Genomic DNA, 27007 nt, shown 5'->3' on the forward strand with positions numbered 1-27007 from the left:
ACAGTACGGTAATCCTATATGCTACCTAGTATCATATGTTAGGATCAATTGGTGGAATCAAGGGAAACAGGATAGTCATAGCGGAATAGCATGCGTAATACTTCACCATCAGAGGCCAAACCGGAAGGTAGTAGTTCATCAGCGGAAGTTTAGGCTCCATTGCAGACAGAATGACGATACGCTGCCTCCTTGCCACCTTGTATTTTGCGCACGCATGTTCACTAATCATCGCCGGCTTAGCCTCGGTCCGCCCGCCCGCCAACCCTATCTTACAGCAATGCAAGACGCGAGACCATCCTTGTAGAGGCGGCACATGAGAGATGATGTGAAAGTGTAGCGCATACCCAAGACATTGCAGAATGAGAACCAGTGCTGGAAAGATAAGTACCTTATATCAATGGGCATACATCTATTAGGTATCCAGTAACGTGGTCGTTACCGAGCTACCGATGACAAGACCTCAGGGCCTAAGTGTTCCCTTCCCTATGTGGAGTCCTGGCAGCGGTGCCCTTCCCCACGGTTGATCGGGAATCATGGTCATTAGGGAAGCGGGATGAATTGTAAGTTCAAAGATCTAATAAATTATGAAATCGTAGGCTGATCAAAATCATAAAGCTGACCTTACCCGAGTGGGAATGGGATATCGGGTCAGACAATCTCTGCCATATATATCTGGAAGCACTAGTTAGTGCTTGCCATTTCTTTTCTCGATGAAATTCCACTTACGCTCGGAGGAAAGGACGTTATCTCAGTCTACGGAAGGCCACTCTACGATCCCAAAAATGGTCACAGTCTGGATTCCTTCAATGCCACTATCTAGTACGAAAATGGTATAGCTGGACTGAGAATCCCTGTCTAGCAGGGAGCTAGTTCCTCTAGTGTCTCCCCGCACAACTTCACAACTTCTTCACCTCAACTTCCCATTCACCACATCCCCTCGACGCCTGCTGCGATTCGTGGCCTCACCATGAAACCACTCTCTGCCAAGCCCCGCCGGGCCGGATTTACAAGATCGAGAACGGGCTGTCGCACTTGCCGGTATGTGAACCCGAGCTATACACCACACCTTGCAGGAGAAGGCGACTAGAAAGAACATCATCCACGGCAGAACCCGACGCATCAAGTGTGACGAAACCCCCGGCAGCTGCCGCAACTGCACCTCCACTGGCCGCCGATGCGATGGGTATGATTCCTACCAACAACTATTCCTCTCGACCAATGGCGAAAAGCTCAATTACCGCCGGGACCCCCTGCCAGTTGTGGCCGGCCCGGTCACGGTGGCGGTGCCGTGGGCCAGCACCTCCGACGAGCGCCGCTGCTTCAGCTTCGTCCAAGCCCGGACCCTCCCAGACGCGCTCAGCTTCTTTGACTCGGCCGTCTGGCAGCAGTTCCTGCTGCAGATGGTGCCTCGGGAGCCTGCTGTCTGGCATGCCGTGGTGGCCTTGGGCGCAGTGCACCAACAGGTCGAAGCCGGGGGTGTGATCGGGCGTGCTTCGCAGTTCTGGTACTGGGTAGCCGTCGCGCAGTCGGCGCGAGCCTTCGCCTGTCTGCGGCAGCGCAACCCGCACGACCCGCAGGTCCGCGACGTGACCCTGCTCTGCTGTCTGCTGTTCACCGTGGTGTCCATCATCTGGCAGGATTACTGTGCGGCGCTGCAACATTTGCGGGCCGGACTGCGGATCCTCCGCGAAAGCGAGCCGTCGTCGCGGAGTCCCACATCCAGACGATGGGTCGCTGTGTTTCGACACCTGGACACGCAGATTGGGATGGATGGGCCGGGCTTGTGGCGCTGGGGAGAGGAAGACGAGGCCGGGACGTTGATCCAGCCTGCTCCTGATCCATGGTGGCCGCAGCCCCAGCAGCAGCAGCAGGACGACAAATGGCTTGAACCCCACAACGACCCCCTCTACAGCGCGCGCCAAGCCTTAGAACCCCTCCATAACCGCCTCTTCAAATTCGTGCGGGGGTGCTGGCGCATGTCCCCGGCCGAGCTCCAGGCCGCCCGCACCACACTGTCGGCGGAGCAACTCGCCATGGCCGCGCAGCTACGGCCCGCGATGCAGCTGCTCCAGACCCTCCACCAACGCGATGATCTCAGCCCGAAATCCCGGCACGGAGTCGAGCTCCTCGAGCTCTTGGTGATCACGATCTCGCTCGTGGTCCAGACCGGGCCTGTTCACCACGACCCCGAACAGCTGCGGCGGTTCACCCCCCAGTACCGCGCGGTGCTGCGCCGGATCCAGCAATTTATTGCCGACTTTCCCGGCCGGCCCACGGTAACCGTCGATCTGGGGGTCGTCCCGCTACTCTTCATCGTGGCCGACGGCTGCCAGGATTTCCGGCTGCGGTGGGAGGCTATGCAGGCGCTGCGCGACTGGCCGCATCAGGAGGGGCCGTTTCACTCGGTCGCGGTAGCGGCGTTGCTGGAGGACCGGATGATACGGGAGCTGAGGGCCTCCCTGCGGCGCCGCACCGCGGAGAGACGGCTTTCTCAACTGGGGGGTAGTTTGCTCCGCCCAGATGCTGAGTGCGGCGATGGGCACGACGAGGAAGCCCGGCTGGAAGAGCAGCTGCGGGAGGAACTGGCGGCTATCACGGCGCCGAAGGAGGGGGCGGGCTCCCGCTCTCCGGACAAGGCCCGCGAACAGGAGGCGCATGTGGCGTGGTTCTGGCGGCAGGTCCGGCGTTCCAACGACCACTGGGGGCTGGCGGGAAAGGTGAAAAACCTTGCATAATTCGTTCCTGGTCAGTTGGACTACTGGTTCGCATCTTGAGGGGTGCTATAAAGTCATCGTAGACTTCTTACCTCCGTAAGAGGGAGGAATCACTCTGCAAATTACTATACATTCCCGCTCGTCAAGAAAGATGATTTTCTACTGCAATTCGAAGCCAGGAGTTTTATCGCTAAATGTACCAGGGAGGTATTTTGACTTCGGAGGTATGTAATCTATGTTAACGGTACCATATCCCATTTTGCCCGTCCTCGAAGATAAGGTATATCACATAGCACTGGATATACTCAAATAGGCCTATCCTTTTCAAAGTGTGCAAAGCACGTTTTAGGTCTATATATGTCCTAGCTGTGTATGTATAATTGATCCCGTGTGGTGACCGCTTTTTCTTTGGAAGTGTTTCCGACCGGCTGCATCAGCGGCAAGAAATCTTCATCGCGTCAGGAACGGGGAAGCGTGGCTGGACCATGACGTGACGCACTCATAAGAGAACTTCCAGAACAAGAGATGCCCGCCGTGCGAAACCAAGCTTGGCTAAGCTTTGCTGGATGCGGGGAAAATGTTTCCAGTTCAACTCGAGCGGAGAGGGAATACTAGGGGTTTGCACTGTTTGTTTGCGACACGCGACGAAGTGACGGGTTCTCTGATACCATTTTAGGTTAGCGTGGGCATGTGATCCGGGGGCGGGGCGGGTCGGGGCTTCGTCACATTCCAGCCGACGCCGACATCATTGTATTCCTCCAAGAGTCACCCCACCCTCTCCTCTAGCTTTCTTGTTCAGATGGCTTTATTATCTGGTGTCACTCCCACTAGTCATTCTAGTATTGCAGGTCGAAGGGTTGGTTGAGTTGACAGGTCGCCTGACTGAATCCAAAGGTGCATGTGTTCGGGATAAAGTCGTTTAGATCATAGCAAGCTCAACACGCACATCTATACAAAGAAACGTCCTCGCAGGACCGGGCAGGCTTCGCCATGTCCACCAAGGGGAGAAGACCGCACCACATCGAGATCCTAGAGGATGGCAACCATCGTCATCTCATCGAACCCGAGAAGCCCGCTGGTCTCTTCGAAAAGTTATGCAACACATTCACCCACCACACCTCTCGCCAAACTCCGAGCGATCCAGTAATCTCACGATCCGGAACTTCTGAGGGGAATGACAAGCCGGTACCATTCTCCCACCGATATGGGAAATGCATCAAGGTCCTGCACTACGGTTCGTCGACCTTTGTGGGCCTGTACGCCAAGAAAGCATCGAAGCACTCGGGAAAAGAACAACTGTACGCCGTCAAAGTCCGTCACCGCTCCCCCGGAAGACTCTTAGACGAGTATCGCCGCGCAGCGATGGGCATCTCCTCGGTCGTTCAACATCCGAACATCGTGCGCACCATCGAGCACTGCTACAATGACAAAGGGGATCTGCACTCCGTCATGGAATACTGCGGCGGCGGCAGTCTGCAGACTCTCCTTCAGCGAACGGTGAAGCTCTCTGCCGTGGAAGCGGATTGCTTCTTCAAGCAGCTGCTGCGCGGGGTTTCGTTCCTCCATGACGAGGGGATCGTGCACCGACGACTGCGGGCGGAAAATGTGCTCCTAACTGTGAATGGGGCGGTGAAGGTGGCACATTTCGATAGTGCCGAATGGTTGCCGAAGGACTCGCGACCGTTGTCAAAAGCGCAACCCCCGTTAGAGCAGGTTCCGTTTACCGCGCCGGAGGTGCTGCGTGGTTGCGAGCACGATCCTCGGGCCACCGATGTCTGGGCCGTGGGCTTGATCTATGCGTTTATGCGGCTGGGCATGCTCTTGTGGAAGGTGGCTAGCGACGAGGATCGGAATTTTCAGTGGTATTTACGGACACGAGAGGATGTAGAAGGGTTTACTACTATTGAGGAGTTTGGAAGTGTAAGTTTTCTGATCGGCCTTGAGAAACGGAAGGTTAGTTTGCTAAGGATACCAGGATCGCTGCTGCAATGTGATCTACGCCATGCTCAATCCAAAGCCTGAACGCCGGATCACAGCATATGAGGCTCTTTATTCGGAATGGATTCATGAGGTTGTAGTCTGCGCTGCGGGGGAGGCGGGATAGTGAAAGCACTGGCCATATACTAGAAGCCCACCAGCGATCGGAAAGCTAGTTGCATGATGTTGTGGTCAACGCACGATCATAATAATGATGATTTATCCTCTGTAGCTAATTGCAGCGTCGAGTGCGACGAGATGAATCGTACTTGCTTGGCCACTGTGGTGTCAGTTGGTTGGATATTCAAACATGAGAACTTGAAAGGCTAACCCGCTTGTTATATTCCCGGTATAGAAAGTTTGAAAAAATACAGAAACTTCCACATCTGATGGCGCGGTAGAGCCGGTCTAGCAGTGATATATATACATGAATATGGGGATCAAGGAGCCTTTTGAATTACCACAAATGAATGTGTAATACTTATAGCGATGGTGTCTCCCTCTGGTTGACTGATCAGCTCACGCCGGCTCCGGTCGGGTCGTCGCGCCTACAGTATTACTAGGGAATTAGTCCCTCCCCGATAGCCTGAACCCGGATATTCAAGCTCTTCCTTTTATTGTATCCGGGGCGAAGCAAATTCGTGTATTGAATCCTCATTTTGACTTGCGAAAAGATATATTGTATAATTGTATAGACTGTACGAAACCGAGGATGACTGAACTCGTAGTTGTGTATGGTTTCGATAGATAAATCCCACAAACCTCGCACTGCAAAAATTTCAAAATCCACAACAATAGAGGTAAATAGAGTCGCTCTAATGAATTCATCGAGCCTTGAACGCAACTTCACGCCAACCGTGAACCCACCGGACAAGCTCCGGGATGCGCCCCGTCAAAAACGTGAAGCACAGCACGACCACGGCGATGGGCACCGCGGTCGCCCAGTATACCCAGAAGCGTTCACTCCCCGGAGCATACCGGTCGGCCATGCTGAATATGCCCGTAACGTAGGAAAGCGGGATGAAGACCAGGGCAACGAGGCTAAGGCGCTTGACGTCCTCAGCCTGGGAAATGGACTTGCGCGAGTCGAGAAGCTGCACCAATGCGGTATTGATGGGGTTTAAGATTTCGAAAGCGCGAGCATGCAGCTCGATCTGCTCCTCTAGGTGTCGGAAATCACCCACCAGCATATGATGCCAGGTTCTCGGCGGTGAAGGCGGGTGTCGCTCCCCCCAGTGCTCCACAAACCGCCGCATCATTCGGATCTTGTGCAGGCTCTGCTGACTCCGGCGCCGCCACCGGTGGAGTTCCAGCACGTCCGCTTGCTCGAACTGGCTTGCCCAAGGACGCGCCGCCTGGAGCGAGTACTCGTAGAACTTGACGTACCGGCCCATCACCAGGCCGTACAGCATCCACTCCGCCACCACGATCTTGACCGGATAGTAGACCAGCGACAGGATGTCGGGGTCGTCTGCGTTCCAGTCCGGAGGCGGAACCTGCAGGAGCCGCAGCAGGTCCTCTCGCATGTTTGGGTCTCGCGGGTCTGCCTTTGCGCTCCCAGAGGAGCGAAACGTGGAATAAGTGGGCAGGTCGCAGAAATCTTCGACATTGATCCGGCGTGGGGCTTGGGGGATCCTAACCCTAACGTCCTCGAACGGGGTGTCAGTCCGTGGTTTCTGTGCGACAAAATCCGCTATTGTGGGGTCCACTAGGATCAAGCCTGACCTGAATCTTAGTGCTTGCTCACAGATCTCAAAGGAACAGAAATCCTTTTTCGAAAAAAAAAGGTGGGGGGGGGAGGGGAACCCGGAAGAAAGAAGAGAACTGCGACGGGAGTATTTACATATCCATTTGCCATCTGGCATTCGTTTCTTCAAAACCGAGCAGCAACTGCGCACGAGGCCGATCGCCCTTCCCGAAAGCCCGGGTAGACGTCGCACAATTCGGGGAATATTCGCAGGGAGACCGAGCTTGTACGGCAGGTGGGCCAGAATAGACTCATCACCCAGGTCTAGAACCTTCTGATAGTGGAGATTGAAATATTCCTGCGATACGATCCGAGACGGCGGCAGGGCCATCAAGGGCGGAGGCGGCCCTTCTTCGACAAGCTGATAGGAGGACGCGATGTGGCCGCAAAAGAAAAAGGGATCGATGTCCCAGGCCGACCCCAAGGTCTCCACATCCTCGGGTCGGAGGTTCTCGATAACCGCGACGAGGCCGCTGGTCGCCCCAAGTTCTGATACTTTCTGAACAAGATCGGTGCACGTGAGCTGGTTGGGGGGACCTGCGTCTGCCACAACTCTTTCTGAGATGATCTTGATGTAACTGACTGTACTACGAAAGAAAGCTGGGGGTGGGCGAAGGAGGAAATTAGACAGGACCCCCATACTTGGGTTACGAGCGGCCATGTAGGTTACATAGCCGCTGTACGAGGATGCCGTCGAATCCATCGTGGGTTCCACAGACGAGTCTCCATGATAATTGGGGACATCAGACATTGATAACTCCCTACCCCTCGCCGGTCCGGTCACGATGTTCATTATCGGTCGAACATGAACAGCTCAAGGGCGAAAGCCAAATCAGCCCCGTTACGTCAGACGTGCTGCAGCAGGCTCTGAGGCTGTTTCTTGGGCATAGCCAATGGGGCTGTGTCCTGAAGCCTGATGATGATAGGCAACAAGTGTGGCTGACTACATTAGTTCCGTTACTAGATTTTAGTGTCATCCGGCTGCTGCTGCCTTGTCTTGGTAACTTGTCTTGTACAGTACTCTTTACTCTCTTTTCAACTTTTCCATTGTCTTGCTGACTGTCCTATAAACCGATTGCGTTCTTTCCTAACGCTTCGTCTGTTACTTGGCAGGTAATACAAGTATCCTAAAGTGCTACGGTATAATATGAACTCGGGGACACCTTTTGCATGTCGGGTTTTAGTCGGATGCCATTGACAGGGATAATCCCAGATAATTCTTCCGGGTCCTTCGTCTAGAATCTCACCGAATGTTTTTCTGAGCCACCCTCAGCCACACGCTGAATACCTGGGCTCCCCTTCCCCTTTACGTGAGTCCATGTCAGCAAAACAAGTGCCCGCCGCAGCCGCCCAATGACCACTACTTGGGCACACCTCGACCAGAAGCAGTAAGTTAGGTCACGCAGGCACCGCAATAAGCTATTGGGCACTCCGTACACAGGTCTGCATTGGTAGAAGCCCCCTGCACCAAGTCGCTTACTGCACCCTCTACCCCTCTTTTAACCTTTATCTCCTGTTTTATTCTCAAAGTAACTATGATCTCTTCCCTGCTCAGGTGCCTTGAGGTATCCAACTACTCGCCCCAACGCTCACTCAATTTTGCTCTTCTTCATACGGGCGCGCGCGGACACCGTCTCTCTCTGTAGAGACAGTGAAACTGTTGACGACTTGTGTATCTCCTTTTCACCCCCCATCTGCCTGTGTCTTTTCGGATTCAGTAAACACTGACTGATCTTAGGGCGGGTTTAGTCTGGGTCTATCCGCTTCCAGGTGTAGATCCGACCGCAAAGGATTACTTGTCGCCCAGTTTGTTGCTGCCATGGCGCTGCTTCTGCCTCCGAACGAAGCTCGCAACCAAGGCTCCCAAAATTGCGAAGGCCAAGAGGATGGCTTTGAGGAAAGATTGAGTTATATGTACGATGCGTTTCAGGCCAAGGTGGACACATTGATGCGCTACACTGATGAAGTTCTGGAAGTGTGTGCCGCCTCCCTCGCTGCGTCCAACGTCCGTCACACACCGATCACGAAGCGGATCAAGTCTTGGGAGTCGGCCAAGGGTAGTATCCGCCGACAGTACCAAGAGTTGGTCTTATGGCGGCGTCTGCGCGCCGCCGTCGAAGCCAAGGGCCGTCGGTGGGAAGAATACTGTCGAGAGATAGGCCTGCAGACGGCACAGAACGAGATGATGGCTCTGCAGACGCCCGCCGACATGTTCGCCGCACTGCAGGACTTCGGCGGGTTGCGGGTCTCTCTTTACTTCCCGGGAGACGTGGAGCGGGTCGCTTCCATCTTGCAAGGCCGTGTCCAGGTCGTCAAAGTGACAAACAAGCGTCAAGGCTCCGGTGAGAGATCAAGGCGACTGCAACAGCTCATCGACTACCTCCAAACCCCAGAGTCTGTGAACAATCATGTCCATCGGCCTACTCAGGTCAACGACCCATTGCAACGAGGGTTTGCGAGGACCTTCTCGGGCTACAAAGCGACCCACTTTATTGTCAAGCTGCGCGAGGAAGATATACCCGACGATCGGAGATATGCATGGAAGGACATTGTGGTCGAGATCCAGGTGGGAACGCTCGTGATGCATGTGTGGTCAGAGATTGAACATGACATGATCTATAAGCCGGTTGAGTCGCAGGGAGAAGGAATATCTGACGATGAGGAGCGTCTGCTGGATCTTATCAATGGCATTGTATTGACCGGAGAGGCCGCGCTGCAGCAGTTGGAGGCCAGCACAGCCAAACGACTGAATCGGCGCGCCGCGAACACGGATACGATGGCGAGCAGCTACTTCGAACTCGGCACATGGATCGAGAAAGACTGTCAGTTACTGGGAATGCCGATCTTCGGTGGTGAGTGGCGGTTATTAGACCGGCTTTATGCCATCCTGAAGGCCATGGGTAAGCACAAGCACTCCCAGGTGACGGAACTTCTCGAGGCAATCGCGAGTCAGCATAAACACACCCGCCAAACGCTGCCCACAGCCATGCTCAGGGCACTATGCCGGAGGTCGCCGTTATACCGGCTCGAGTGGCCCACAATTGATGGCTTTACCGTCATGGTATTAGCTCAGAACGCCAGGCTTTGGGCGATTCGCCTTGTACACAGTCTGAATTGGGCTATATATCTCGGCGTGGGCGAGGCGTTCCTCAACATCAATGTCCAGCGCCCGCCGCCTTCGCTTGTGTCCTTTCTTGATATTTTACACCCAGACTCGCCACAATACACAAGCGCAGAAAGTGCAGAAACGATAGCGGAGTTCTGCCGTGCCATCCTTGACTCCGCTTATTGGCCTCTTTCCACATCGGACAAAATCATGGATGCACTGCACGTAGCGAGGATGCTGCCGAGAATGAATGTGATAGTGTGCATCGCTGGCTCTACAGGTTGTCGCTACATCATGGTTCCCGACGTGATTAGTCAGATGCTGCCACTCGGCGACTTATCGAGTCATGGAATCGACCGTCCTTTCGATGCAAGCGAGCTTTACGGCGTCATTGACTTTATAAATTTCTATTTAACCCATGAAGGCGACAAGGTTAACTTCAACATCCACCTCTGGGACCGCTTGACAGGACCGTCGGTCAATCCACCGAGTAGAACTCCGGCATACAACCGCTTCTTCGTACCCCAGCGAGCGGATCAACATAGTAAGTTAGGTCTCTGGCAGCTGGTTGACTGCCCTACACAGCTGGAAGTGCAGCTAGTGGATTTCGATGATTTGAGCCAAGCCAGAAAGGAGCTTCATCGGCGCCTTTATGATTCCATCCCCGGCCCCTTGGATGAAGTCCTCCAGCTCGCGTGCTGCATTTTCCCTCCAGACCGTCATGAGGGAGTGCGTAGAGCCTGGAGCATGGCGAGGGCGCTGCGGCCCGAAGGAAATCCGACTCATAGTCATCTTGCTCCGCCTCGCTTATACTCTTTCCTCGGAACTAAGGGAAGAGATCGTGCATTGCGGCTGAAAAATCAATTAACCAAGCATATTCAAGCGGTATCAGCACGCTTCCGCCCTTCAAGCAATAGGACCTCCTACACCGAGGCTCAGGAAGGTCTGACATTGGCCGTTGTACGCGAAAGGATGATACAATGGCGCCCATCACAGGAGTTGTCTGGTCCTGAAGAGGCAGATACTTTTTAATCCCACTCTGCCCCAGTTGCATCTCACAGAGAACGAGGCCTCCTGTAATTGGCCTGTCAGCTTATTTGATTCAATTTAATTTAAGTTTTATTGATCTACATCTTGACCTTAGCTGATTGTTTTTTTAACTACTGAGCCGTGTACCAAAAGTTATTGAACTGCCGTAATTTTCCAAGCTGAAATCAATGTATTTACTTGTCAATGTGATATATCACAAGCCTTACTATCTAAGTATGGTTTGGCGAAACTAATACTAATTGAATAAAAGTCTTCCAATAGATTCTAAAATAGATCTAATATGTTGATAGTTACTATATTAAATTTCATAGACTATATCCTTTTAAGTAACTTCTCTATATCTGGCCTTCAGACTTACTACTTTAGATTATAGATATATTACCTTGGTAGTTGTTATACCTGGCATACACTGGTACAATTAGCGTAATCTAATAACCTTTGGGACACGGCTCCATACTAATATCAGATACTTAAGTACATTATCGCTATTACAGTCATGGTAGGTTCAGGGGTTGTATTGGACATTATATATAGTATTATTCCCTAGATTCCCTAGAGTTAATATACGTCTGCAGTAACTTTCAAACAGTCTTTTCTTGTAATTTACAATCTATCTCCCACTGTCCATTTGGTGACTTCTTTCTTCTAATTTCTTCTTAGTAAGGTGGGTCAATCATATTAGACTTATCAAAAATCTGTTTGGTTGAGTAAAGATAGAATTATCTTTGCAGCTTCCCTATTCATGATGAAACAGCCTGGGAGTCTTACAAGTATACTTCCAAGTACCTGCCAGAGCAAAGTGCGTAATGGTCTCCGGCTCAGAATGGGTTTGGTGGTCAATCCCTCAACATTCTTTTGCTCAAAACCTGACAAAAAGAGCCAGACATGTGCGCCGGCACTGGTGAGTGCGGCACCGACCGAACAGCGCTGTCAAGATCGATATGATTCAATCGAGATATATCATCCCTTTCTAGCCCGGAGCACGAGTCATGGGAAGTCTGATGATGCAACTGGAGCAAATCTCCCAAATGTAGCTAGGTCCCCGTGATTGATCCCAGGTGACGTCCAGGGACTGAGTTCTGTTGAATAACACAAGACCCCATGAGTGCTCTGAGTTTCTCCTTTGTCAGAATATCTAGTTCGACTGTTTCCCGGGCCGCAGATGTCACAAGAATAAGAAGCTCTTCCCTGTAACTGATTCTCTGACACTGGTTCGGATAATACTCGTCATGCACTGTCCGGGCACGGCCTACTCAGAATGTTGTTTCTAGACCATTGATGCCATGCGCTCTGTTCGTTTTATCGATTCCGTCTTACTGTGACCGACCGATCGCCCCCACATCCCGAGCTATCTCGATCAGCCCATCCAAGGCCTCCTTCTCCGCTGCGTCGAAGTAGACCACCTGGTCGGCTGACAAACAGCAGACGTTGCTGTCATGCAACTGCCACGAGCCGCTGTCCTCTGCACTGGGGGGTTCGGGGATGAAAGCCTCGAAGTTCGTCGGCTGGCGCTCCTCGTCCGAGAACTTATCCGGCAGCAGCCACCCATTGAACCACAGGGGTCTGCCGTCAGTCCCCAAATGCAGCAACTGCGGGGCGCACACGGTATACTTCAAGTCGTGCTCCTTACTCTCTGTAGTGGTGGTGTTGTCACGGTTCGCCTGGGGCTTTCCCATGACCGCCGCCGCGCCCTCATGGAAGGCATACTTGGTATCCCCGACCAGCTCCCATCCCAACCAGAACGTCTCCTTATCCCCTACACAACACAGAGCATCTCTCGTCAGCCAACACAACCCTTGAAAGCATACAAGTAGACTAACTCACCATAAACCATATCATAAACCCCCACCAACCCCTTACTCTCATCGCCATCACGATCCGGCCCGTTCATGCGGGTGACCATCAACAACGCCACAAAATGGCGCCACTTGTCCACAACTACAACCCCGGACTCCTGCATGTGGATGCTCTGGCCAGTCCACATCCGACTCTGGCGGACCCGCGGGGACACCGGCGCGGGGAGGACACGCCGCAGCCACGTCCGCTTCTCGTTTCCGGGCATGAACAGCCGGTCCTTGAAGAACAAGGCGCCCGTGGATTTGTAGAGTGGGTCGTCGAACAGCGCCGCAGGGTCCGCCAGGAAGAGCGCGTCCGCGTCGATGAAGATTGCCTCCCGGAAGCTGGACAGCAGGATCGCGAAGGGCTTCGCGGCCCAGCCGCGGAGGGTCCAGCCGGCGTCGTCGACCATTACACTCAGGTCCCGGGTGACGACGGAGCCGGGCAGGGCTTCTAGCTCGTCGCGGATCTCCTCGTCGAGGTCCTCGTCGCCCAGGTAGAGGATCTCGATCGGGAGGGTGCAGCCGTGGGCGCGGAGGGTGCGGATCGAGGTCGCGAGGTAGGGTGCTTGGTCGTTGCCGGCTGTGAAGACGAGGCCGCGGCCTCCGTTGTGGAATTGCGCGTGCAGGGTCATGTGGTCGGCGGAGTAGGGGGTGATCCATGGGAAGAGGCGTTTGGCTAGTTGGGTCAGGAAGCTGCGCGTTGTTTCGTAGGCGTGGATCGCGCTGGCTGGGGTGAGCTCGAGGTCTGCGGAGAGTTCTGGGTGGTCGCGCAGGACCCGCACGATGTCGTCGCGGATGAGCATCTGGTTTGTCTCGGTGGGGACTAGGTGGATGGCTTCCCAGGCGCGGAACAGGGCGTCGAAGGCGCGCGTCCGGAACCCCAGGTCGCGTAGTCTCTCTTCCCCTGTCGCTGTTAACGGGCTGGTGAGGGTGTGGGCATGCAATTCGTCGGGGAGGACGGCGAAGAGGTTCGCGAGGTGCTGGGTGAGGTTGTGGGTGTCTGCAGCCGCTTGGGGGTGTACGGTGGGTACCGGGGGCACCGGGGGTACGGTTGGCGGAGGGTCTGGCAGGCCGACTGGCTGTTGTAACGGAGCTGTCTCAGGGATGGCAAGGCTGGGTTCCAGTCTTTTCTGGATGGATTGCGCGTCCTGTTCCACCGGGTGGAATTGTCGTGTGCGGAGAGTGGCCTTGCAGCAATAGACAATCAGCACAACGAGGATCAGGGCTCGGGAGACAATTGTGCCTCGTCGCCGGTATTGGCGGAAATGCGATAATGGGAACATTGCACCAAGGTGGGTGGCTAAGTGATGGGTTTGGTTGAGACACAGTCGGTCAGTGCGACAACTGATCTTATAAGTGGGAACATGATCAGCGAGATGAGAGAAAGAGGGGCGATCTGACAGGGCACAGACTCCTATTTAGGCCAAGCCACGACCGAGTGGGGAAGGATTGTTTTTAGCCCCCTCCTTTTGATACAGGGCTGCTGCGGCAGAATAGCCGTGCTGAAAGAGTAACGGGGCCGTACGGAGTACAGTACACTTGCGATCTGGCCAGTTGACCCCGTGCCCTCACCCTGACATCCCCCTGATCGTACCTGCTCATCACTATGCGTCTGTAGTAGTTGAAGCGGGAGCATAAAGTGCAGTCATGATGAGGCGATGCGGCCCACTTATTATAAGTTAGAGAAATCCGACCGTATACTCGAGTAGCTTATGGACCCACACGGGCTACACTGGGGGCGATGAGTGCAAGTAAGCATGAGCGACGAGCCCTAATCACGTGAGCGAGATCGACGACGAAAACACAGAGGCAAAGTTGTTGCTCGAAAGGGTCGTTTCTTGGTGGTTTGGCCGGCAGGCTTCCTATACCTATATACAAAGAACTCACCACCTGCGTCTGAGCTGCAACCCATTTTCTTACGCCCCCAGAAACGTCTGTCGCGTTGAAGTATGTAAGCATGATGAGAAGGCTGTGCTGTTGGATCTTTGGCCCCAGAGGGCTAACTTAGCTTCTTGGCGAGTCATTGTGCTGCAAAAATAGCAGCCGCTTCAACTCGACCTGTCATCATACACGAGTCGTTTAGCCCCTAAGTCGCGGCACTCCGAGTGCATCCAATCCTCTGCACGGCTGCGGTGCGAGCATATTCATATTTTTCCCTGGGATTCAGTGTTTGATAGTGGACAATGTCTCAATGGCAGCCGACCGTGGCTGTTACATGCTGGACGACTTGGTAGTTCGGCTATCGTCATATACCGTGAATTACCACCATCTTACCCAGCATCTGCCGAGTTCTCTGTGTACTGTACTGTACTGCTCTTCGGATCCCTCACTTGCACCGCAATCATGTCAGAAAAACGAATTTAGAAAGAGACTATGGTGTGTAAAACTACAACAGGTCACTGCTGGTCAATGATGCACATTCCCGTCTTCTAATACAAGGCTTAAATGTCGCTGGAGCTAGATAGTAGATCAAGTAGCAGATAAGGTTGTGTTTCCAAAGAATACTCGACAAAACGGAATATATATTGTCCAATGAACGACTTACAGCATAAGCGGACTACATGCATTCTCTATGCTCACAGTAGAAGAGGACCAAGAAGTCTTGACTAAGACCGTCTCCAATGACAGCGGCGACAGTCGGGAGTTTCCCCACTGGGAAGAAGGGTTTTCTCGAATTATATCCGATTGGTCTCCTTGCCTACCTCAGCCTTAAGCTGGACTATCCATATCCCGATTATGGAATCGGAACAGCTTTCTCCGCCGAGCCGCCGATTGAGCATTCAGCTTGTCTTGACTGTGCTGTGAAACTGCATCTCCATTTGCCTTCTCGAAACCGTCACGAACTTGCCGGCCATCTGACCCAGGTGCAATGATGCCCTGCCCGATTTGTTGTTTCCAAGTCTCGGCGGACAATCTAGTAACTCGTCTTTCATGTCCAGTAATCCGGGACAGGAACTTCAGAATGTCATTGATGTAGAAGGCAATCGAAATGAAGAAGAAGGCGACCGGCACGGTAAAAGCCACTGAGTTGCAGTCAGCGTTAGTCGCTGAGGTATCTGTCCATAACCGAGGAGATGGCCTCTGGTGTTCGGGAGATGTGCGACTTACCTAGCCATTTCACCACATATGACAGGTCGAGACTGTCCGAGCTCTCGGCTTTGGAGAACTGCATGATGGGCAACGCAAAGAAGGAGGCCATGAATGAGGCAGGTAACTACATCCGTTCAGCTGGGTTTCTAACAAACAGAAGACTTCGAACCCACAAAGAGAATGGTGACCACAGTAAAAACCATAATGGTATTCCCTTGCATCCCGGTGGATTTGGCCTCCCAGAGGGTCGCGTGTCGCTGCCGCAGGTCCATCAAGGCATTCAGCTAAGAGTGAGTCCGTTAGTAGGCGGTATAATACTTCCAAGGTGAAGCCCTCATCCTTACCGAATTTACCGTCGCTTGTCCCTCGTTCTGCATGGACTGAACTTTGTCAAGGTAGCGTTCGACCGATTCCCGTACACCACCCAAGACTCGAGAATCTTGTACCTTTCCGATGGCCACAATGACTTTTAGTTGATCTTCCATAACTACCCTTATCATCCGGAGTTCATCGAGAATATCCTTAATCTCTCGCAAAAGGTCGGACTCGGTGTCTATATCCATAAGGTTCTGCTGATTGGATATGTGTAGCATCTTGACGAAGCGCTCGTAGCAGGCAACTTCTCCGTCAGCCTACGTGGAGGAGTCAGTTGACAATCGAGACATCTCTGAAGAGGAAGACGACCTACTATTCTGCTGATTGAATTACTGAACATATCCAAAAACTTAAAGTCGTCATCCACGTTTTTCATCGGATCAAAAAATGCCCCAGCGCATTCATTGATAATGCCTTGGATCAGCCATAGTGGTCCTTCCAAGCCTGCTTTCCTCTTGACACCTGGAGAGATTGAATGCAGGATATTTTCCAGTATATCAGTCATCTCGAACCGGTCTGGGTCATCAGGATTGCATTCGCGTCTTTGTGGAAAGCAAGTAATCAAAGTCCCTGGAGAGTGCGTTAGCACAGTCAAAGGGTACGGTCCGCTGTGGAAACAGGGTCCACTTACCCCCTGAGCACCAGAGCCACAGCTGGTCTACCATCATGACAATAGGTTCCTTTCTCCCTTCTTTTCGACCATAACGTGCTACCACTTGATCTTTGTTGCGCGTAGATGTGTTATCTAACGTATAGTAGAACGATTGATCAAGCGTTCTGCGGATATGAAGAGGATGTTTGACATTGTGCCGAGTCGCGTACGAGTTGAAGAGACGCAAATCCCGATCTGACGCGCAGGCATCCTCCCTATAGGCCTGTAGGGCCTGTTTGAGCTGTGCCTGTGCAGACACTTTATTTGCTTTTGAACTTTCTACGGTCGTCAGAAATTGCAGGAGCTCCTGACCGAGCGCTGCAATTTTAGGATCATTGGACTCGGTTTCCGCAAAAGTGTTGAGGATGTCATTATTCTCGGTGGATAGCTGCTTCACAAGGGAAGGAAGTCTGTCTGCCTCTGATTCCAGCAGAAATTTGCAGAGGCTGAAGGCCTCCAATTGCCGTTGCTTTCTCTGGGTCTCCCAGTGGAGGTAGGGCATCTGTGCGAAGTAGAGAAGCTCAGTTCTCCACGGCCATCTTCTCAATGCCGGTCTGGACTCATCTGACTCACGAATATAACAAACCCGTTGGATTCCCCAATTTCCTCGCAACCAGGTCTCATGAAAGAGATATAAGATCTTTCAGAGCCACGTATCTGACGGCTTGTCCACAGCTCGTGGCGCAGCATCCTGTCCCGTCTCTGCTGCCCTAACACTTGCAAGATGAGGATCTGTTTGAAGTCAGAGCGGTCAGTTTACAAGATCGGGTCGGTCCAACGTTTTCAAGTACCTCTGCCCACTTCATCTGCAGGGCTGTTAGCTACCGCGTGGCGATACTTTGTTGAGAGGAGACTCACATTATTGGCGGGAAGATGGATCCAAGTACATCGCGAGTTAGTCTGGTTCACGCCATTCCCGTTCAAGAGTTCCGGAATGGTAATCTGGCTCCCGAGCATATTCCGCCCATCGATCTGGTTTACGGTTGCTTCATAAAGCCGGTCAACTGGTTGCATGTCTTGATCCAGGCGGGTCGCATTGTCGAGGACTGCGAAGGCTGCTGCCTTTAGTATTCGCACGACGGCTTTAGTATCCGGTTTCAACGGATTTTCATCCTGAGCCAGTCTCAGCGCCAACTGTAAAGGTGTTAAGCTCTCACTTTGCACCCGCCAATCGGCCCCGTGTTTTAACAGTTTCTTCACGATAACAGGATGTCGTTTTTTGACTGCCCGATGAAGAGCAGGGATCCTACCCTGCGTATTGTCATCCAGATGTGTCTCCCAAGCAGCATAGAGCTCACGTTGCGTCCATGATAGGTGGCTCGGAATATTCCCCTTCTGCCCGAGCGCCCGCAGCCGCAACCGGACCATTTCCTCTATTTCCTTATCTAGCCTGTCACGGAAAGACAGTAACAGGTTGACGATGTTCACATGTTCCTTCTGTACAGCGATGTCCAGCGCGCTCATGTGGTCTTTATATTCGCGACAGGCAAAGTAGAGGGTGCCAGTCAGGTGTGTCTTCTCCTCTGCGCTCTTGAACAAGTCCGAGAATTGCGTGTCGAGACTACGATTGATCACCAGGCTCACAACCTCTTCACTTTCGTAGAACGCAGCCCAATGGAGAATCGTCTGACCTCTCTCGGTCTTGACCTTGAGGTCCCAGTTCCTGTTCAGTCCCCACGCCAGATATTCCGATATGTTGTATTGTGCAAGGACATGCTGCAACGTGACCGAGGGCCCGTAGATCTCGCTCTCCTGCAAGCAGTTTTGCAGATGGCCCCACACGGCAAGAAGCGTGCAGCCGTCCTGAGATGTCTCCTCATGCAATTCTGCGAGATCGTGGAGGTCATCAGTATGTTGAGCTTTCTGAGCATGCTCGAACAAATAGCGAACGGTATACTCGAGCAATGGATACCCCTCGAAGATCTGATTGTAGTCCACCTGGGTGGTTCTGGGTCTGGGCTCCTGAGATAGCTTCCCACCGACGAAGGGCGGGAGCGAGTCCTTCCACTGATCACGGTAGTCGGGAAGAAATTCCCTCAAGCATTTGATCCCCGCTCGCACGAAGCGGCCGTGGTCCCCAGCAACAAAGTCGGTGTGGTGTATCTGCAGTGTTTCTGTGAAGAGGGCATCCGCTGCGTTTGATGTTAAGAACACCTTCAATGCTGGCTGGACAAAGGACACTATAAATCTTTGCTTTTCAGGCTCAATGGTGTCCGTTGTATCCGGTAAAAGGGTGAGTAAGCCCAGAGAGTCCGTCACTAATGCGGATCGCACATTCGGATCGGCCATTTCACTGGGTATGTCGCATACGTAGTAGAGTTCCTGAGGACTCAACGGTCCTTGGGCCGCTAGCACACATCGTATCATATTCATTGCCCTTGTCCGGTGGGGGTTGCTGGGTGCCAGCAGACCTTGCAACAGCTTCAACCACATCTCTTCAAGCGGTTTGGGAAGCACATCAAGCCACCCATCTACCTTCTCAAATGGCACGTAATTCTCCAAATAGCGCAGATAAATCGACGCAGCTGCAAAGCCTGTACCCGCCTCTTCAAGGATCTTGCTCGCTACTCTTTTGATCTGGTCATTCGACTCCAACCTTCTCTGACGAAGCGCCAATTCCAAGGAATAGTAAACGCACGTCTGGATGTCTTGTTGATTGAACGCATCGATCCGAAGTTGAAGCTGGGTGGGAAATGTCGCGATTACCGTATCCAAAATAGGATAATCCCATTTGGAGTAGCAAATATGCAACGCAATGTCGGTGGAACAAGCGTGGTCTACCAATCGACCGAGAAATAAAACCAAGCCCCTACTGACATCAAGCTCAAGGGTGGTTAGATCATCGAAAAACATAAATATCGACTTCTCCTGACCCGCATAGATTAGGGACTGGATGAAAGCATCCTGCAAGTCCTCGACACTCATGTCCAGTTGGCCCGCACGATTCGTGTGAATTAAGTGCGTCAAGCCCTCTTCTGGAGTTGTCTGAACCAGTAAAGCCTGCAGCATCTGAAATAGATCTGGGATCTGAAGAGAATCATAGAAGAGTTTGATGATGAGAGGCTGCGGCTGCGGATTCACTTCTGACTGTAACCTCCAGGGATTCATCGCCATCGAGGCGAGTAGGCATGACTTACCGGACCCAAATGACCCCGTAATGCACAGTACGCTTTGTCTCTGCCGGATCCAGTTGCGGAATTCATTGGTGAGGTAGATCCAGTGACATGTTCCTTGAGCTGCAATGCTGCCGTACTTTTCTACAAAGCCTCCAGAGGCGAGGCGGCTTCCTTCTCTTAGGGCCGCTCTCAAGCACTCCCGCTCAGCCACTACTGAACTGTCAGTATAGCTGTCCCCAAACGCTACAGCAACTTGCGAGTATTGGAAATTCATGTCTTGCTCACACGCTCTCAAAGCCTCTGCCATGTCGTCAACTTCACTCGGATCCACCATTCTCTCAAAGTCGAGCTTGACCCTCGTTGCGTGTAACAAATCGCTCAGACACTACAGATCGTCAGAGGGAGACGGGAAGCTTCGAAGATTGCTTATATATCCCCGCCAAATCTCCCAAGCTATCAGTTGTTGCATGTCTGTAGGGTTGCGGGCGCTAATGACGCGTCATCCTATTGGACGCCTTTTCATTTAAGATCCAATTCTGCCTGATCTGAGTCGCGCCACGTCAACAACCAATCCTCCGAGATACTAATGCATGTATCGTACCGCTCGCTACTCCGTAGTTCTGGCCTCTATTACCGTGGCTGGCTGACTCGAGCAAACCGTTTGTCTGATTGGCTGCTGTCTTGCGTTATGCTCATGCATAAGAGTGAAACTCAAGATTTGCATGAATATATAGTCGATTTGCTGATATTAAAAGTCAGATGTACTCACAACCATTCGCAGGATTAAGGCTACGGTCGCCTTCGATTGCTTGTGCTTAGAAACTGGCCCGATGCGCATATGGTCCAATCTGGTCTCCACTGGGAATGGCCTGCCATATCCCGCATCGATGGCAGTCATTAGACCTTCGGCAGACTTTTGTGAATCACAATCTTTGGATTTCTCAAGCGCGTCGTTTGGAGCCCTCTTCCTCCGCCCACGAGGAAAGAAAAACAAAGAAAAAAAAAGAAAAAAAAGAAGAAAAGACAGGGTCTGGCAGTTTCTCGCAGGATAAAAATTCCATCCAAACTTCTCGACTACTAGATGCTCCAAGCCTGCCAAGTAGTTTCAGAATTTGATCTTGTCACTCGAAGCATGTCATAGCCCTGGTTGAACTACGATACCTATATATATTGATTGACTTGAGCCTTGTCACAAATACTACAGTGCTCTCCGCGACGCTCATCCCGGGTCGCCCCCGGCTGCCCTGGGTGGCTACGGCTTTCTATGCATGTGAAATTCCTACTAGCTGTCCACGTTTTCCTCGACCCGAGGCCTGTGGTAATGAGAGTAAACCAATTCGTCCTGATTTGATGGTATTTGGCTCAAGATTTAACAAAGCATAACCCAAAAAAGAGCAAAAACAAATGACCAGACTGGGGCTCGATCCCAGGACCTTATCGGTGTTAACGATACGTGATAACCAACTACACCATCCGGCCAATTGATAACCAACACACAGAGCTTGAGGTCTCTTGAAAGTTGCCACATATCTATTCATCCCATTACCTAATTACGATCTCATTAACTAACCCTCATCATCCATCGCAGATAGTATTTTTTTTTCTTTTCTCCACAGTGACTATCAGTGCCACATCTTGGGGTTCTGTCTGAGATTTGTCTTCGCGGGTTGCTTCAACTCTAGCATGGTCGGCTTGTTCTCCATCAGGATCCGGCAATCGCGCAGAATCATCGTGCGTCATCCCTGCATCGGCTGGTCGAAGCAAGCTCGGAACACAGCCCGTTGTTGCCCGTTGTTGCCCGTTGTTACGCGATTCCAGCCACTTTTGACGCTGTGATTGGTGGTGTTAGATATTTTGCTGTTAAATTGGTGAGAGCTGGCAATGGTCATAATATATGAACAAGCATTGAAACTGTCTTGTGATGAATATCAAACAACGTGACAATGTGGTCGTAGGCTTAGAGGCAGTATTAGTAGGATGTATAGAATCATAATACTGATTAGAAAAATGGGCGGGGAGTAAAGCTGAGGCGTGACTCTCTCTAGGGTAGTCTTTGGATGGCTTCATTATCTCTACCGTAAGGAAACAGAAATCAGCAGCCTACCAGTCAAAATTGATTGACTAGAGACCACATTAGAAGAAACAACTTGAAACGAGTCTATTCCCTTTTCATACAACTTACAGCCGCGCTTATCGTAAAGCCCTTATCAGACCAATTATCACCCGTTTCAGGGTTTGGGTGACGTAGCCGATGGAACTTCCCGAGCCCATAGTACTTACTTCCTAGGGAGGTTTTCCTGCTGTCCGAATACTGGCCAAGGATATAACTAGGTATGAGGGATGCTACAATCCTCTCACCAAACCAAACAATCGTCTTCAATCCAGATCTGATCATCCACTTGCACCAACTCACGAACCACAGACTGCGAGATTATCGATTTCCCTCTTCCCAGTAGTATCCACCCTCTAAGAACCTACAGTACAATGCCAGCATCGTGTGAAAAGAATCCTACAGCAATCGCCACAGCTAGGTCATTAGCACATGTTCCCTGGTGCGAGCAGTATGAGCGAATGGTGTCCGGAATGCTGTGAGTATGGCACGAACCACAGGCTACGCATCTGCCGTTCAACTGAACTTGGTCTCTAGGTACGATCCACTGGCCCCCGAGCTGATGGCGAGTCGCTTCCGTGCCCGCCAGCTGATGTCGAAATACAATGCCCCCATCTCGGACCAGATCACATGCGAGGCGCTCACTGAACAGCGCGAGCAGTTGCTGCGACAGATCTTCGGTGCTGTGGGAAAGGGCGCCTTTGTCGAGCCCCCACTGCAGGTGGATTACGGATGCAATATTGTTATCGGGGGCGGGTTTTACTCCAATTTCAAGTGTGTCGGTCCCTGTCCGTGTCTGCGCTGATTATTGTAGCTCTAAATTGTCTCGTCTAGTCTTACTATCCTGGATTGCTCGTTGGTCGTGATTGGGGATCGCGTGGCTTTCGGACCGAACGTCAATATCATAGGTGCCACCCACGAGACCAGCGTGCAGTCCCGCCGGAACGGGGTGGAATTTGCCAGAGAGGTCCGGATTGGGGATGACTGCTGGATTGGCGCTGGGGTCATGATGCTACCGGGCATAACCATTGGGAAAGGATGCACGATCGGTGCTGGGTCGGTTGTCACGAAGGATATTCCCCCGTTCAGTGTGGCCGTGTGCTCTCCGGCTCGAGTCATCAAGCAGGTGGAGACTACTGATCATTGAATCACGACCTACAGAGATGCAATACCAATGACACTTCATATCAACCCTTGTACCAGATGTCCTCCTCTCCTCTAGATTCCCCATCATTCGCGATGCTTCTTGAAGATCCCCGGCAGTCCAATCCACAGCAAAAGAATCGCCACCGAGAGAACCAGAATGAAGGGCTCAAGGACCTGAACCCCGGCCGACTGAGCCACCACCCCAAACACAAAGGGCAAAATCGCTGCTCCCCCGCTGCCCACTGCAGCCGCAAAGCCAATCCCGATGAGATGCAATTTCCGCGGGAGGACTCGGGTCAATGTCACCACCGCGGCCGGGAACAATGGTCCCAGGAAGAAGCCCTGGACGGCCACCGCGACGGCGGAGGCATAGAAATTGGGCACCAGCCAGAACACCAGACAGAAGACGATGGTCAAACTGACATAGATCTACACGTAGCCATTAGAACCCGGGTCGTCATTTCCAGATCCGCGCTTGCGGGAAAGAAGGACGGGTCACACAGACCATGATGGCCAGTGCCTCTCCGATTCTCGGGGTGATGAATCCAAGCAGCAGTCGCCCCAGCGTGATCCCCAGCCAGAAGCCTGTCGCCGTCAGTCCACTGGCGAAGGCGCTTCCGTGCCGAACCTGCGCCATGAAGGTCACAATCCAGCCACCCAGGGAGACTTCGATCCCGACATATCCGAGGAGGAAGATGGCACAGAGCCAGGTGATTCGCGCGTAGGGCCGCCGACTGAGTGCTATTCTGAGGTCGGTTCGCGTGTTGGTGTCGGATTCTCTCGATTGGAAAGTGGCGGCCCGGAATTGGGAGCCATCAGCCCCCCAGAAAGCTGCCATGCAGGCAGCGAACTCGGTCGCGGCCAATCCGATCTGAGCCAGATTCAGTCAAATGCATCGAGGCAGTAATAAGGAGACTGCGTATTGAAGGCGACTCGCACCATGATATAGTAATATTCCCACCACAAGAAGTGAGCCTTCGTGATCAACGAGGTCGCAATGAGCGGGCCCATCAAGGCCCCAGCTCCGTACACCCCATGCAATATACCCAGCAACTCGTTGGCCTTCGCCATATTGCCTAGCCAGGCATTCCACGCCGATTCCTCCAGTCCGTTTCCGACCCCGGTAAAGATGAAGGCGACGACGACCACGGGGAAGGGGGGGTGCAGGCAGTTGACCACGTACGAAGCAATATGACATACCGGGGCGAGAAACGCGGTGCCCCTCTGCCCAAACCGAGTGTGTAGGTTGTGGCTCGCAAGGGCGGCGAGCACGTATCCGACCACCGGAGACAGGAAGATCAAAGATACGATTGTCTCGGAGAGGCGATAGTATGTTTTCAACTGGGTGACCTCGTGTTTCAGCAAGTTTGAAGGAATACATATGTGACCCATAAAAGAAAGCTTACATAGGGAATTAATGCCTTAATATCGATTAGTAACCACAGGATAATCAGTTCCGATGAAGTGTACAGTACTTACACCCACGGCGCCGTCGCTCATGCCGACAATGAGAAAGGACCAGCACACCGCAACAACCCGCGTGATATTGCGGGATGATGCATTCCATTTTTCCAATGCAGGTGTTGCGCCTTCGTCCTGCATAGCGCACACCCCTGGTAACCCATCCCTGTTGCGTTGCCTGCAGGTCCCGTCGGACGTATCCGGCGGTTGCGCGGTGGGCCAAGGTTGAAGTTCGACTGCGTTGTCCATCTGAGAACGTTCTACACGATTAGGCGAGTAGACACTGTGTTCCTCCCAAACGGATTTTGTATATCAGTAGAACAAATCTGTGTGGGAAATTTCATACGAGAACATGACGAGACGATCGTCTACGATACTTTGGCATTGTGTACAATTATATCCTCAAAGATGCGATCGGATCTCGGTCACAGTCTCACTCCGACATCAACGTGTACTTGTCTGGCTAAAAACCTTCAGATCGGACGAATTTTGCGACAACCGCGCCAAACGCTCGACAAGCCGAGAAGTTGATAAAAGCAAAGCACTATGACTATGAAGACTTAGTGAAAGAGCCAGGCCGTGGGTATGGATCAGCGCTATACCTTTCTCAACTAACCAAGAGCCGCGCTTATCAACGATTCTTTATCTGGCCAATCACAATAGCAGCTGGTTCAGAAATTGCAGTTCTCTTGCCCTAAAAACCGTGATAAAGCCCGCTTGTGGATCTCCCAGTCCATATCCACTTTTGTTGACGCCTTGAAATGACGTAGGGCTTTACAAGAAGTAACTGGGGTCACTAGGTATGACCCACTAAGCTCACAAGAGATGCAGGATATGTGAACCCAGTTCGAACAACGAACTCCCAGGTTCCTGAATGGCTGAGTTCCCTCAGTGTCACTATCAAGGCAGACTCCGCGAGCTTCTCCGGCAATTTTGAAGCTTCGTTTTGCTGAAGGGTAGTTCGCTAACCTGAATATACCTGCTTTTCGGTATATCGACTCTAAGACACCTCTGTTCTTTTAGGCGCTACTATTCCTGCGCACTCAGAAGGCTCAACTTAGCCTAGGTGAGCTGAGAATGACTCTGAATCCCAACTCAGCCTAATATATAGTGTATTCAGGCATCTGTCTAAAAGGATCAGCTAGAAAGCTCAACAATTCAACTAGCGATACAAGCGAAGATAGAAACCACTTGGAGCCAACAAAACAAACTCTCCAAGTAACAACAGTTGCTCACTTAGTCAAGACGTACGAATACGAAGATAGAATGGAATGAATACCCAACAGCTTCGCGAAATTCAATTCCAACCTCATACTCATGTATCCTCCTATCTCTATTAATAATAACCTCAGAATTCCTACTAACACCCCCACAAATTTCCCTCTGTATACTAAAGCGAATTCCCAACCCGGTCGTCGACATCTCCTCCGCCTTCCCCTTCTTATCACCCCTCCCACCGCCTCCCAGTACTGCTTCAGATGTTTAACGAACAAACCTACCTCCCAAGCCAAAATTCTAAACATCCTACAAACCTAATCCCCCTACTCTTTCCCGCAAGGATGGATCCCCGCCTACGGCCGGTCAGTTCTATCGACGCCCTTGCTGGGGAGGAATTGCAGATACTCTGTATGGAATAGCCTGTGCAGATCGCGCAATCGGGACTCGATGCGTGTTCAGGAGTTGGCAATGGCGGGGTATATTGTTTGATATCGAGTTGTTTTCAGCTGTGTTTCGCCAGGGTGTCAGCCGTTAATTCCGGGGGTGACGGTGGAAGCCGTTGAAGATGAGGTTTAGAAGACAACAAATACATAGGGGTGAGTAGTTGGTTTGTAGGGTTGGCTCTATAGTGATTATGGTGCTTCAGGTGGTTTGAGGATCGTACGTACTGGTGTGGTTGGCCCCGCAGCGGGCGGCTGGCTAAGTAAGATTGCAAGTTAGCGTGGGGTAGGAGGCCGTTTCATTGCTTTCTCACAGGTTTCTAGCTATTTGACTAGCTTAAAACCGTGTATGAGGTGATGACCCGCACCGCGCACGCATGGGTGCTAGCCCACCTGGCGAGGTTGAAGCAGCGGATGCTGAATGATGAATTATCCGACACGCTGGCTGGCGATCAGACGGACCTCGAGATCCGGCTGGCGAGGTTCTACGTGCGGTGGCGTCTCCTCGCGGACATCAGGTCTCTAGCGGACGCCGGCTTCTGGATGCCCTTAGATGGGTACAAGGGGTATTAAGTCCCCCACCAGCATAGTCGCGGGTTTGCATCATCCGCGACTCAATGAGTCGGCGGAGGCGTATCCACGGCGGCTCCACGAAGTGCTGACTGCACGGGCCCAGGCGGTGCCCGAGTTGCAGACCTCGTCAACCGGCAAGGAAAGTGAAGGGAACAAGCTTTCGAACTCACTTCTCCGCCTCCGGAGATTGATGTCAACAGTTACGGTGGCGGAGGACCAACTTCGCGTGGAACTGCGCGGGTCGTTGTCGCCCCCGCTGACGGAGCTGCCTCCAGCGCCGTGGATTCAGAGGGCCCTCCGAGTTTGCGTGGAGACAATGTCCGGTTTGCCAGCAGATACGGGAGCGCAGACCATTGACTTCGCCGTTTATCGTAATATCTCCGACGAGGACTGA

General features: G+C 52.3%; 9 protein-coding genes and 1 non-coding gene across 10 annotated transcripts; 5 read left to right on the top strand and 5 right to left on the bottom strand.

The window, feature by feature from the left end:
• Window positions 1-967: 967 nt before the first annotated feature.
• Window positions 968-2735, top strand: ASPACDRAFT_1860604 (Zn(II)2Cys6 transcription factor; the record flags this gene model as incomplete). The annotated part of the gene is made up of 2 exons (XM_020197757.1): window positions 968-1038; window positions 1109-2735. 2 exons carry the CDS (start codon window positions 968-970, stop codon window positions 2733-2735), a joined length of 1698 nt encoding a protein of 565 aa, XP_020051265.1.
• Window positions 2736-3476: 741 nt separating this feature from the next.
• ASPACDRAFT_127843 (uncharacterized protein) lies at window positions 3477-5075 on the top strand. The gene is made up of 2 exons (XM_020197072.1): window positions 3477-4634; window positions 4690-5075. Exons 1-2 carry the CDS (start codon window positions 3705-3707, stop codon window positions 4816-4818), a joined length of 1059 nt encoding a protein of 352 aa, XP_020051266.1. The 5' UTR covers window positions 3477-3704; the 3' UTR covers window positions 4819-5075.
• A 440-nt stretch (window positions 5076-5515) lies between these two features.
• ASPACDRAFT_48375 (uncharacterized protein) lies at window positions 5516-7141 on the bottom strand (the record flags this gene model as incomplete). The annotated part of the gene is made up of 2 exons (XM_020202117.1): window positions 5516-6411; window positions 6535-7141. 2 exons carry the CDS (start codon window positions 7139-7141, stop codon window positions 5516-5518), a joined length of 1503 nt encoding a protein of 500 aa, XP_020051267.1.
• An 801-nt stretch (window positions 7142-7942) lies between these two features.
• On the top strand, window positions 7943-10740 carry ASPACDRAFT_127844 (uncharacterized protein). Its single transcript, XM_020197073.1, has one exon. It carries the CDS (start codon window positions 8258-8260, stop codon window positions 10574-10576), a length of 2319 nt encoding a protein of 772 aa, XP_020051268.1. The 5' UTR covers window positions 7943-8257; the 3' UTR covers window positions 10577-10740.
• A 1179-nt stretch (window positions 10741-11919) lies between these two features.
• Window positions 11920-13400, bottom strand: ASPACDRAFT_5897 (putative alpha-1,3-mannosyltransferase; the record flags this gene model as incomplete). The annotated part of the gene is made up of 2 exons (XM_020203402.1): window positions 11920-12350; window positions 12419-13400. Coding segments are annotated over 2 exons (1413 nt in total), but the record flags the coding sequence as incomplete, so codon positions are not given.
• A 1508-nt stretch (window positions 13401-14908) lies between these two features.
• ASPACDRAFT_127846 (uncharacterized protein) lies at window positions 14909-17444 on the bottom strand. Its single transcript, XM_020197074.1, has 8 exons — window positions 17408-17444; window positions 17123-17355; window positions 16529-17051; window positions 16211-16467; window positions 15867-16154; window positions 15696-15806; window positions 15541-15646; window positions 14909-15455 (listed from the first exon to the last, which is right to left on the bottom strand). Exons 2-8 carry the CDS (start codon window positions 17237-17239, stop codon window positions 15142-15144), a joined length of 1716 nt encoding a protein of 571 aa, XP_020051270.1. The 5' UTR covers window positions 17240-17355; window positions 17408-17444; the 3' UTR covers window positions 14909-15141.
• A 3626-nt stretch (window positions 17445-21070) lies between these two features.
• ASPACDRAFT_t316 lies at window positions 21071-21144 on the bottom strand. The gene has a single exon. It is a non-coding gene; the product is annotated as a tRNA-Val (tRNA).
• Window positions 21145-22145: 1001 nt separating this feature from the next.
• Window positions 22146-22967, top strand: ASPACDRAFT_1883820 (sugar O-acetyltransferase). Its single transcript, XM_020198348.1, has 3 exons — window positions 22146-22253; window positions 22313-22549; window positions 22610-22967. The coding sequence occupies exons 1-3, from the start codon at window positions 22150-22152 to the stop codon at window positions 22920-22922; spliced, it is 654 nt and encodes a 217-aa protein (XP_020051271.1). The 5' UTR covers window positions 22146-22149; the 3' UTR covers window positions 22923-22967.
• Window positions 22968-23005: 38 nt separating this feature from the next.
• On the bottom strand, window positions 23006-24523 carry ASPACDRAFT_37080 (uncharacterized protein; the record flags this gene model as incomplete). Its single annotated transcript, XM_020200269.1, has 5 exons — window positions 23006-23350; window positions 23427-23792; window positions 23861-24262; window positions 24328-24342; window positions 24401-24523. 5 exons carry the CDS (start codon window positions 24521-24523, stop codon window positions 23006-23008), a joined length of 1251 nt encoding a protein of 416 aa, XP_020051272.1.
• Window positions 24524-26397: 1874 nt separating this feature from the next.
• On the top strand, window positions 26398-27007 carry ASPACDRAFT_48381 (uncharacterized protein; the record flags this gene model as incomplete). Its single annotated transcript, XM_020202118.1, has 2 exons — window positions 26398-26597; window positions 26626-27007. 2 exons carry the CDS (start codon window positions 26398-26400, stop codon window positions 27005-27007), a joined length of 582 nt encoding a protein of 193 aa, XP_020051273.1.

This window comes from Aspergillus aculeatus (assembly GCF_001890905.1).
Source record: "Aspergillus aculeatus ATCC 16872 unplaced genomic scaffold ASPACscaffold_23, whole genome shotgun sequence".
Lineage (NCBI taxonomy): Eukaryota > Fungi > Ascomycota > Eurotiomycetes > Eurotiales > Aspergillaceae > Aspergillus > Aspergillus aculeatus.